We start from the raw sequence: 12389 nt of genomic DNA on the forward strand, positions 1-12389 counted from the left end.
CATAAGATTCTTTTCTAACCACGCTTTCAGAACAACTTCTGAATGTGTCAAATGAAACCCCTTTCATGTAAAATGCCTTAGAAATCTGAGGCTGTGCCTGTGCAGCTGTAACACAAGCATGTTTTCTGCTTGCTAGGTCAGTGCGGTTGCTTTAAAACTAGCATTTTGATACCAGCATGAGTGTACAATGTCCATTGAAGGGGGGAAATGGGTAGCATTTCATATGTGGGCAAAGGAGGGGTTCAGTGTGCTAGTAGGTACATGGAAAAATAAGCATGGAATGTTTTTTTCCTTGAGCAAAACCCTCCTATCCAAACCAGGACAATTCCATGAGGATTGGGCCTTTAAAAACCTACCTGAAGAAATTCACACCAGGAAAGACAGTCTAGTAGATAAGATACTAGTCTGCGATTCAGGACACCAGATTGAATTCTCTGGTCTGCCACAGATACCCTGTGTGACCTTGGGAAAGTTATACAGGTCTTAATTACATGGAATTTACTATGCACTCAGTTGTAGTACACTGGCTGGTAGTACATAAACTGCAGTGATAGCATACACATAGACAGCTTTTTCAATCCATATAATTGCATACACATGACAGGGCTTTGTGCCAGATGAGCATGCGGCATTCTGGGTGGATATCCCATGGTCCTTTGCTTCGCTGCTGGGCTGTGTGCGTTCTGGGATTAGGCTCTCTGTGCCTCAGCTATAAAATGGGGATAATAGTCCTTCACTACTTCACAGGGCTGTTGTGAGGATAAACACATTAAAGGTTGCAAGTGCTCAGATACTACTATGATGGGAGGGCCCTATAAGTACCTTAGGTAGACAGCCGGATGATAGATAGATATCCCCTATCTCTTGGTCCTATTTAAAAGATTCGTTTGTCAAAACACACATAAAAACCACTCATGCTCAGACAGGCTCAACAGCACTCTAACCTGTCGGGAGAACATAGTGGGACTCAAGCCCACCAGAAATAATCTTCTATCAGATGAGATCTAGGAGGAAGTGTATATTTTTTCTCTAGATTTTTTTCATGTCCAGGTGTGTCATACTTTTTTGCCATCTAGGGGCAGGAGACTATTTTGATAAAGGCTGAAGGGAATGATCAGGAGAAATATGTTAATGAGCACAAGAATTTTAAGCTCAATATTTGATGTACTTTAAAGATGTTGATAGTATGTTGGAGAAATCCCTTTGTGTTCTCTCTGTTTTGCTTTAGTTCATACGCAGCCCAGAAACTGAAACAAATTAATAGCGATTATTTTTGTGGGACTTATGAAAACCCAGTATTTTGCACTCTCTCTGCTGGCTCAATAATAGCAGTGAAGTTACAATCTCCCTTGGAAGCCTATTCCAGAAGCTAACTACCCTTATAGAAGTCTGCCCACAAGGAACAGCTTGCACGACTAGGCCCTAAAAAGATAAGACAGCCATGAAAGAATGGTACGGCAAAGATGTAAAACACACAGGTGATTAGAGTGGGGATTGGTCCCATCTTGAGAATACAGTGTTTGATAACATAGGATTTCTTTGGTTGGTGGTTGTTCTAAACTATGTAAATTGTTCACAGTTACCCCTCAACCTTGTCATTATCAGATATCTAGATTCTTGTTGATGTCACAGTACAAATGCGTCTTCTTTGAATGTAGAGAGGTTAGTAGCCTTGTGGCCCATCTCAGGAAGAAGAGGAGAGATGATTGGGGGAGAAGTGGACAGATTTGTATGTGGTAATTTTTTATGAGGATATTATTGGGGGCGGGAGGAGGGGAAGAAGGGTGAGTAGGTTTTGTGCCTAAGCTAGTGTGTTTTTGACAGTATTACAGGGCAGTGACCTTAAAGACATGCTTAACTTTCAAGAATGAATGGTCCTAATTCGTTCTATGGGACCATGTAAGTGTTTGCAAGATCATGACCTAGACTTACTAAAGTTGGTGAGATATTGGTATAGATAATAAACGTATGTCTGTGAGAGTCAATCTTATATTACTTTCCATAATGTTAACATATTTTATAGGAGAGCAAGTAAACCTTGAAATTTGCACGTGCAACTGAATGAAGAAATGGCTGCCCGGTTGTAGAAAACTCCATTCCAGGATTTCAGGAAAGCTTTCTGAGTGACACATTGACATCATTGGAGGCGTAACTGAGAGTGGAGGCGGGGGCTCAGCGCTGAAATGCTGCTGTGCAGAGCTGGAATTACTCTGTAACAGCAACAGTAAAGCCATAGCAGATTGCAAAGTGATAGCAGCAGACAACAGTGAGCAACTGCTGTCTACACTGGTTGGGTTGGAATTAGCTCCAGTTACTTCAAATGTGCCTTGGGAAGCCGTTTTAAATCTTTGTATTAGGTAAGCATAAGCAGTGTTCTTTCCTCTCCTTTTTTGAAGACATTTAAGAACAGATCAGGTGCTTGATGTTTGTTTTTATACTGAAGGGGTCTCTTTACACTCTTGTTTTAAGGTCTAAGCTTAATGGTTGCTTTGCCAGGTGCAAATAACATTTGTATTATGAAATGAAATGCTGTTTTACTGCTAATACTTTCATAGAGAGCATAGTGATGCATTTTTATTTGCTTCTTTGCAGTTTAAGTCTGCAACAAGTCAACTTCATGAAATGCTTATATACGTACTATTCTGAATTATAGGCAAGCATTCTCTTGAATTCTCTAGTAAATAGGTAAAGCCAGTTACAATTTGCTGGCAATTATACAACTTCCAGTTAAGTAATTGTACCATCCTTGAATTGTCGGTATTGCTTAATGCAGAGATTTCTTGCTTGCGTGCTGGAACGTTGTTTGCTCCACTTAAAATGCCAGGGAGTTTTAAAAGCACTTCATGCAAGAACTTTGTGTCTAGAGTTGCATTATATTTTAGTTTACTGACTGACATGCTGACTGTGCTCCAAGCCTGTCAATCAGTCTGCAACAGCAACAGCAAGCACATGGCAGTTTGCAGAGAGCTCTGAGACAGAGCCATTGCTTTCTGCCTCTCGCTTGGTTGGAAGTAGCTCCAGTTATTGTAGATGTGGCTTGAAAATAAATGTCTCTTCATTATTATCTTTTCTTTAAAAAGTTCTTTTTTTGCTCTAGGCAGTCTCGTTGCACTTTGGCTGCACGGAGGTCGGAAACCTTGCAGCAGGACCATGTGGTGAAGCAGAGCTGGGTTTGGGACGTTGTGCACCACGCAAGTTCAGTGTGGAAGGCTCCTTTGACTATCCCAGTCAGAGAAGGGAAATAAAAGTCGAAGGAAGAAAAGAGGAATCCTGTATTCCTTGCTCTGCGGTATCTTGTTAGAGACCTCAGCGTTGCTGCTACTGTAAGTGACTCTGTTGCTGCTTCTGCTCCTCGGCGTCTGCAGGCAGCAATTGTGCCTGCATCTTGAGATTTTTATCTTCCACTAGTTTGAGATGAAGTATTTGCAGCAAGGGCTTGATTGTCGTCACCTATAACAGGAGAGAGAGAGAGAGAGAGAGAGACAGACTTGCAGCCAGAGAAATTGCTTCCTTCGAAATCCCACCACCGAGTGATTTACTTCTCTCAAGAGAATTGTGCCCACTCAATGAACAAGTGAGTTAGGGTAACGCAACCATTGAATGTTTGTTTCTTTGAGCGGGGAGGTGGCAGGGTAGAAGTGGATTTCCCTCCGCTCGGTGAATAGGATCTGGTGATCTCTGTGTGCTTTGCAGAGAAGAGAAATACGGAAGAATTATCCTCTCCAACCAAAAGAGGGCTGGGAAAAAAAAAAGAGTGGGGGGCCACAGTCTCCTCTGAGGGGGAAACGAAACCCACCCTTCTCCAACATTTAATGCTTAACAGTTGCGCTGCCCTATGGATCTTAAGTATGGTGGTTTTAAATGGATTTGCTATTAGTGACTTCTTGGAAATAAGTAAATCCTTAATTACGTTCACATTCTTACTGAGCTGGGTTAAAACTATGGATTCTGCCTGCAGCCGCCGCCTTTTGCACGTGTCGAGTTGGAGGAGTTAGCAGGTGCCGTTGCACTCCCCCCCTTGTGGGCCAGGAGAAGGGGAGATCAGGCTGCTCCCAGCCATGTGCTGGTGCTGAGGTCCAACTTAGGCTCGTGTGTGTCTGTTCCTTTTTCCTTTCTTTTTCTTTTTAAACTGACGTTCAGGGTTACGTTTTAATCCCAGGGCTCTGAACTTGCTCTGGCCAGGGAACAGGCTTGAGTGTGCAAAGGGGCGGGACGGCTAGAATCAATGGCTTAGGAATCAGGGCAAACCTGGGCTGTGCATTGCTAATGGCTCTGGGGGGAGAGTGAAAACCTTGTGCCCCAATTAGCCCGTAATGATTCCGGGAGAAGAGTGGTGGGAAGCCGTTGTGAAGGAACTACACCGGAGGTCGGGTTTGATGTTGATCCGTGGTTAAAAGGACATTCTCCCGAGGACTAGAGGCTAAACGCGGGGTGTACGGAGGGAAAAGGGGTCCTTTCAGTGTCACAGCCTGACAGTCCTGAATGGGGGAGAAGAGGGGGAAATGTTTAAAGTGAGACATTAAATGCTTCATTGAAACACCTAACAAAATCCTCCATCCTAGCAGAGATTTCTAAAACCTGCATTCATTAATCCAAAAGGAGAGCGCTTTCCTCCAATTCTGGGTCAGGTTTGGCAGGGCTGTAGAGGTGGAGAGGCTAAAATGATGGGATAAGAGGAGAGAAACGTTCCCCTCCCCCTCCTTTCCCCCTCCCTTAGAAAGCCCACAGGAAAAAAAAAATCCCCTGTGCACATAGTAGCACACCCAAACCTTTCAGTGCTGTGCTTGAAAGGCCCAGGGAGGGGGAGCGCGAGGGAGGGAGGACGCTACAGCTTTAAGTGTTGGAAAGTCCGCCCTCCTGAGGTAATGGTAACCTCAGTCTCTTCCCCTCCTCCTGCAAAAGGGGGGGAAAAGCCCTTGTTTTCATTCATAACTTTTTCCTCTTCCTTCCTCTCTGTCAACTATTTATTCATCGCTTCACTCAGCTCAGATTGCAGAGGGCGCAGCTCCACCACCGTAACTTGAAGTGTGGCGATACTTTGCTTCCTTCCCCCCCACACCTTTCTGTGTAGCAAACGAGCAAGTTAAAACGCAGCATGCAGATGGCTGTAGAATTTATTCGGACGGAGATGCTGCCTTTTTGAAGCTGATCTGGGAGAAAAAAAGTGGGGCAGTCGGGGGAACCCTGGAGAACTGGTTTGGAAGAAATGCTGTCTTGCATCTGAAGAAGTGAGGTTCTTACCCACGAAAGCTTATGCTCCCAATACTTCTGTTAGTCTTAAAGGTGCCACAGGACCCTCTGTTGCTTTTTACAGATTCAGACTAACACGGCTACCCCTCTGATGCTGACATACTGTACATTGTGCTAAAATCTGCAATGGTTCTGAGCTTGGGCACAAAAAATGGTATCTTACACTTTTGTTTGCTTTACCTCTTGGAAAAAGTAATTTTTAGATCTTATTTGCAGTGGGGGTATTTGGTTCTTTCCATCAGAAACTATTATGTGGTGTGCAGCTGGCTTTTTTTGTCTTTCTTTTTTTAATTTGTATCATCAGTCTGCATGTTTTATTAATATTGCATTTTTTTCAGAGATGGCACTTGTCGTGCTCTTTTAGAAATACTATAATCATTCTTCCCCTAAAGTCCCACTTCTGGTCTCTGCAGCTGTATGTCTTTCCCTTTCTGTGTTCATTCATCCCTAGCATTTTGTGTGCTCATATTAAGACTTATGAAAAGGAGAGCCTTGTTATGTGGGATGAATAAAGACTGACTGAATAGGGGTGGGGTTTTGTAATCTTAAAACCCTAGGTCCTTCACAGGTGATATTTAAGTATAAAAGGAGACCTTTGGCCTCTGGTTTGTTTAATGCTTTCTATGCCCCAGTGTAAATTTGAGATAAGTAGTTATTAGTTTTTGGTGTTTTTGTTTTTTCCCCCCAAATTCTACAACTGTCTATTGAAGCAATATCTCTTAACAGGATTTCAGTGTACTTTTGCTCTTCTCCTCCCCTGTTTATTCATCCTCTCCCTCCTTTTTCTTTCTTGGACTGGAAATATCTCCGTGTCAAATATGCTCTGGATATGCAAGAGAAACGTACTTTTCCCAGGGTTATTGGATAAGTTGATTTGGCATGTATTCCAGTCTGAAAAAGGAAAAACATGATTGTATGCAATTTTACTATTTTGTGAGGCCGGGGGAAGTAAATCTTCCGTTAGCTGTAGGTGCAGGCCGGGGGAAGTAAATCTTCCGTTAGCTGTAGGTGCAGGAAAGCAAATGTTTGTTTTCCCACGACGCTTTGTGATCACTACAATGATGTATAAATAATCTACCCTCCTTGACTCCTTCCCCCCTCCCCCATTACATTTTATATAGGTACAGAATTGCCCCTCTGCAGAATTTTCCAAATCAACATTGCAATAATCTGTGTCAGTAATTTGAGACAAGAAGATGTAAAAATGAATAAATAGCTCAAATTACATTTATTTTATTTTTATCTATCTTCCAAAATTAGTTTGAAGAGCTTATTAATCAAAAATTTTTTCCCTAGAGTAGCTTGTGAAAACTGGGATGTATTTTTTAATTTTTTTTCATGAGAAAAGGTACATGAGAAGTCAGAAATGTCTGAAAACTGTGTTCCAGTTTTATTTTACTACCTCATCTGCCCACACACCCTGCCCTGTAGTCTCAAAACACTTAAGAGAGCTGTTGTATAACATGCTGTTATTTACATCTGGTGTCTTACTTTAATAACAAGTTTGTTACATTATTTGGAACCTGTGAGCTTTCTACTGGAAAGTATCCTTCAGTTTTAGATTTTTTTTTTTTTGTAGGATTTTCTTTGGAATTTCTTAATGGATGCATGTTTCTTTTTAAAGATAGATCATAAGCTTAAAACAAGGGTAGGTACTGGAGTACATTTATGATACAGCATTCACAGACTGACAGAAAAGCAAGAGTTTGTGCAAATTTCATTATGCAGAATATGAATCGGATACTGGTCATTCAGGTATCTAACTTGATTTGGAGTACTCAGTATTGCTGTTGCTGATCTGCTCAAGTAACACGAGAGAGGCATTTATTTCCCATGCCTTGCCAACCAAACATACAGGTTAATACTTCCTTTATTTGTTTTTAATGGAAAAAGCTCTGATTTTAAATGGCACAGGGTCTCCTCTTACATTCTCGTCTGTAATGCCAGACCCAGACTCCTCACCCTCTTCCCACCCCCCTCCAACTGGCCTTTGGCCAGGTCTTCAGCATCTTTGTAATCCACTGCTGAAGGAGATCATTACCAAGTGGTTAGGGCAATTTGTGGCTTGCCATGACATTTTTATTTTTAAAAGCTTCCTGTGACTTATTCCTCTTTCACCTTTGATCTCTCTCTCTCTTTTTTTTATTTTTTTTTTCTTAGGATTTCAGATGCATGCCAGGTTCCCACTGAATGCCAGAAGTAGAGATCCCTACAGATGGAGCCCCAAAGTCAACATGGCAGTGGCGGTTCATTAGTTGTGATCCAGCAGCCTTCCTTGGACAGCAGGCAAAGGTTGGACTATGAAAGAGAAATTCAGCCGACCTCTATCTTGTCATTGGACCAGATCAAGGCCATAAGGGGCAGCAATGAGTATACTGAAGGCCCATCTGTGGTGAAAAAGTCTGGTCCACGAACAGCACCAAGACAAGAAAAGCACGAAAGGACTCATGAAATCATACCAATTAATGTGAATAATAATTATGAGCACAGACCCAGCCACTTGGGACCCGTGGCACACCAACATAACGTAAGGGCTCCTGTGTTGAGCAGATCGACTAGCACTGGAAGTGCGGCTAGTTCTGGAAGCAACAGCAGTGCTTCTTCAGAGCAGGGGTTGTTGGGAAGATCGCCCCTGTCTAGGCCAGGTTCAAGCCACAGATCTGAAAGGACAATCCGGACGCAGCCCAAGCAGTCATCTTTGATGGTAGATGATCTGAAGGGTCCCTTGAAAGAGGACTTGACGCAGCACAAGTTTATCTGTGAACAGTGTGGGAAGTGCAAATGTGGTGAGTGCACAGACCCGAGGGCCTTACCTTCTTGTTTGGCCTGCAACAGGAAGTGCTTGTGCTCTGCAGAGAGCATGGTGGAGTACAGTACCTGCATGTGCCTGATCAAAGGGATCTTCTACCACTGTTCCAATGATGATGAAGGGGACTCATATGCGGATAATCCCTGCTCTTGTTCCCAGGCACATTGCTGTTCTAGGTACCTGTGCATGGGAGCAATGTCCTTGTTTTTGCCTTGCTTGCTTTGCTATCCTCCTGCTAAGGGATGCCTGAAGCTGTGTCGAGGGTGTTATGACCGGATCAATCGTCCTGGTTGCCGATGTAAGAACTCCAACACTGTCTATTGTAAACTGGAGAGCTGCCCGTCTCGGAGTCAGGGGAAGCCCTCATAATTTTGGAGGGAGATTTCAGTTCTTCAAACACTTGCTTTCAGGTTGTGGCTAATTTTCTGTTTGTGTGGGGTTTACCCCCGCCCTCATTCCCTGCCTTCTCCACTTTACGTACCCAAGTTTTTTCCTTTGCACCATCCATATCCCCTCTCTCAACTCAGATAGGTGTGGAGTATTTTACTCGGTCATGTTTATTTCAGTCTTTGGTAAGCATGGACTGTGTGCCTGCATTTGGCACCTCAGCTTGACAGGGCCTCTTAGGTTTGTAAGTAATCCACACATGAAAGAGACAGTGAGGGCTAATGGGCTTTTCTGCAGCCTCTTGCTCTGCAAACAACTTCCCCAATGTGTCCTTTTGTTCTCTGCAACTGTCTCTCTTTTTGGTTCCAAGAAATAATTCTACCTTATTTCATGAGCAAGCTGGATTAATCTTGAGGGGGTTGGAACCGTAGAAAATATAAGGCTGGCTTTTACTCCATAGTGCAAAGAACCTGCTTTTCCCTCTGTTCCCCAACCCCTCTTGGAATTGTCTCAGTCTAGAGACTTGCCTGGCTGGTACATTTTTTTTCTTTCTTTCTTTTAAATGTAGTTTTGGTTTTTGCTTCACTATATAGATCTTCACATTGGAGACATTATGACTGCAATTCGTTCATCTGTTTCTCTTGCTTTCAAATCTGTGAAGGACATCACCCACTCCACCCCTTTCCCCATGTTTCTGTCCTCATTGAGATCCTGTTGATACTGATGTTAAAGTTGGCGGTGTTTGCATATCTGCATAATCTTCAGGTGTCATTGAACTAAGTTACCTAAATGTTCCTGGATCTTTAACACTTCTCTTATTCCCTTGGTTAGTGAATTTAGCTCTGCCTTGTGCTTCATAACTTTAATCTATTCCATGTTTTATTGCCTTAGCCACAAATTGTGGTCTTTTTTTGTATATTTTATGTATAAAACACAAAATTGAATCCCGACTATTTTTAAGACAAAAGTCTGTTTAAAACTTTTTTTATTGTAAAGAATATTTATTATGTGAATCTCTATTATTTTATGATATTTATTACAAAGGACTGTTTGAAAAATGTACTCATGTCTGAATATAACAAAATATCAATACTTAACAAAAAATAAGGGTGACACAAAGAAAGTACGTATGTTAACTATAATGCAGAAAATATATTAATTAATGAAAATGTCTCTTGAGTTTTTCATTTTAATATACTGGTAGGTTGTGTTATAATTTCCATGTCCATATTGCAAAGTGTCTTGCTATTTTTTTTTCTCCTTGTGCACTGCCGGGGCGGTTGAATAACCAATACTGTGAAGACACTAGTATGTGTTCAAGTCTTGTTTGTCTAATTTTGGTGTTGAAAATTCATTATCAAATGAGTTTTCACTATGAGATATTTAATAAAATGGAATATGTGTAATTTGCTTGATGTTGCCAAGAAGTTTAGGCCACATGTATTTATCAGAGCATTCTGGAAATGCAACTGTAGACAAGGACTCCTAACTTCAATCATTTGTTTTGTTTTCTACAGAATATCAAATTAACAAGCACAAAAAGCAAGAGTAGAAGGGTAAAACTAGTCTTGGTGTTGCTGAAGTCCTTTAGCTCAAGAAACCTAGGTTGTGGGGGTGGTTTTTTTTTTTTTTTTTTTTTTTGTTTTTTTCCCCCCTTGTGGGACCTCTGACTTTCCCAACCACAACTGAACTCACCTGTTCCTTCTAATTTAAACTCTCTTGAAATAAATGTGTCACAGCTATTTGCTGAATTCATTCACATTTAAATGGTCAGAAATAGGCTTTGCATTAGGATTAGTGGAGAATCTCCCACTTCCATTGGTGCGATTCAAGTCCTCCCTAATAGCAGAATCTAAGCAGCAGTGTCAAGTATCAGAGGGGTAGCCGTGTTAGTCTGTATCCACAAAAACAACGAGGAGTCTGATGGCACCTTAAAGACTAAGCATAAGCTTTCATGGGTAAAAAACCCCACTTCTGGGCATAAGCTTTTGTGAGTAGAAAACCCCACTTCTTATCTGAAGAAGTGGTTTTTTTTTACCCACGAAAGCTTATGCCCAAATAAATCTGTTAGTCTTTAAGGTGTCACCGGACTCCTCGTTGTTTAACTAGCAGTGTATTGACTTGGTATACTCTAAGTTGCGTTCATAATTTAGAAGGCCAGAGAAACCGCACATTTAAGAAAACATAATTTCAGATTCAGGAGACAACATCAGACTCTGCAAATGAGTTCTCAAATTTTGTCACTTTGGCCTCTAATTAAATTGTTTTATCAATATCCCCTCAGAATATAGAAAATTTGATTAGACTGGGCTCTTGTAATTAAGTGTATCAGCACTGACTCCCTCAGTGTCTCTTGTTGTTGGAGCCCTGGGTATAATGAGAAGTTTGTATAAAAGCTATAAGTGATTAAAATGTTGTTAGGAGTTGCATCTCTTGTTGAAAGAAGTGTGCGGCTTTTATGACAATAAGGTATATGGAATTATAACTTCTGGTTGACACACAAGAATATGCTCCTCTTTTAGTATAGAAGTGATAGTCCACTCTTGAGTGCACCATTGTAACCTCAGCACCATACTGAGAAGTGACAAGTTTACAGGATTAGATTTCTTAACAGATGTTTATGTGCTGGCAACGTAGAAATACTTACCAATATTTTCTTTCTTTTTTTGCATGTGGTAGAGCAAAGCTGATATTAAGTTCCTCCCCAAAAATATTTGTCTTTTTTTTTTATCCTTTTTCATTGGTAATTTGGTCAAACAATGAGCTGCAAACAGTTCTTAAGACACTGAAATCCTTGTCAAACAACTGCCATTGGTCAGATACAGCTGCTTTCCCAATAATATACCAACATTCAAAATCAAAAGACTGAGCAGCTTCATTCTCATAATTGTGTGATAATCTAATATATGTTGAACAGTTTTATTCTCATATTTGTTATTCTTATGTAATCCTATTTATTTCACTAATCTGTATGTGAATCCTTTGTTTTCCATAGCTGTGGACTTCCAAAAAACAAAATATACAGCCTGCTTGAAAACAAAGGAACCATGTACATTGTGTCTCAGTTTATCATGCTTTTCAAGTTGTAGAACACAATCTGTGATAACTATTTTGCCTTTTGGTTTCTTGAAGATTGATTAATGCTCTTCTTACTAAAAAGAACGAGGAGTATTTGTGGCACCTTAGAGACTAACAAATTTATTTGGGCATAAGCTTTCGTGGGCTAAAACGGTTTTAGCCCACGAAAGCTTATGCCCAAATAAATTTGTTAGTCTCTAAGGTGCCACAAGTACTCCTCATTCTTTTTGCTGATACAGACTAACATGGCTACCACTCTGGAGCTCTTCTTACTGACTAACTCTGGGAAAATGGCAAGGAAAATTCTCTCTCAAAACATTCAGTTCTTCCATATAATTAAGTTTTCTAACTTCAATATGTATAGTTGTGGTGCAGTGTTAAATAGTTGCCACATTTCATGCCAGAGGTGCCTACATTTAAGCAATTGGAGTGATATCTTTTTGTCTAGTTTGGTATATTTTGCATCCTTTAATGTATGTTTGACTTTTGTAATGCACTGTGGGATCCTTCAGAGTGCAAGGTTTTTCATGCCTAACATCTGCGACACTTCACAGTCTGAGAACTTCTATGCTTTGGGCCAATTAGTTGCATATGGGGCTGGGGAAATGCCTTTTTAGTAGAAAAAAATGAGCAAGTAGACAAAAGTGTGTTTAAACCCTACACCTGAGAAGCTCCACAATTTGAATAACCTCTTGCTGTTAACCTCAAATGGTGTAGACCGATTTAAAATAAGACTTATTTCCCCTTTGCTAATTAGTTAATATTTTTGTTTCATTCGAAGTATACTCTCATATATTGTCATTGTACACAATATTTATTTAATCTATTTGCATAACTTGTTGAAAGGGAGCCCAGGTTTGCTGAT

At 40.9% G+C, this 12389-nt stretch overlaps 1 protein-coding gene across 4 annotated transcripts; it reads left to right on the forward strand.

Moving 5' to 3' along the window:
* The first annotated feature begins 2225 nt into the window (after positions 1 to 2225).
* SPRY1 (sprouty RTK signaling antagonist 1) lies at positions 2226 to 9906 on the forward strand. Of its 4 annotated transcripts, none has more exons than XR_003899765.1 (3): positions 2226 to 2357; positions 3098 to 3574; positions 4990 to 5206. XR_003899765.1 is itself a non-coding variant. In XM_024212835.3 (3 exons), exon 3 carries the CDS (start codon positions 7466 to 7468, stop codon positions 8426 to 8428), a length of 963 nt encoding a protein of 320 aa, XP_024068603.1. In that variant the 5' UTR covers positions 2226 to 2357; positions 3098 to 3574; positions 7411 to 7465; the 3' UTR covers positions 8429 to 9906. The 4 variants fall into 4 exon arrangements, 3 of the variants coding, with proteins under 3 accessions (XP_024068603.1, XP_024068612.1, XP_024068619.1); XM_024212835.3 differs by lacking the exon at positions 4990 to 5206 and adding an exon at positions 7411 to 9906; XM_024212844.3 differs by lacking the exon at positions 4990 to 5206 and adding an exon at positions 7411 to 9906 and having other exon boundaries at positions 3098 to 3323.
* The last annotated feature ends 2483 nt before the right edge of the window (positions 9907 to 12389 follow it).

This window comes from Terrapene carolina, unplaced genomic scaffold (genome assembly GCF_002925995.2).
Source record: "Terrapene carolina triunguis isolate 2854851 unplaced genomic scaffold, T_m_triunguis-2.0 Scaffold66, whole genome shotgun sequence".
NCBI classification, from domain to species: domain Eukaryota; kingdom Metazoa; phylum Chordata; order Testudines; family Emydidae; genus Terrapene; species Terrapene triunguis.

Coding starts and splice junctions, on each gene's coding strand:
- SPRY1 (XM_024212835.3), top strand. CDS start 7,466: ATGGAGCCCCAAAGTCAACATGGCAGTGGCGGTTCATTAGTTGTGATC.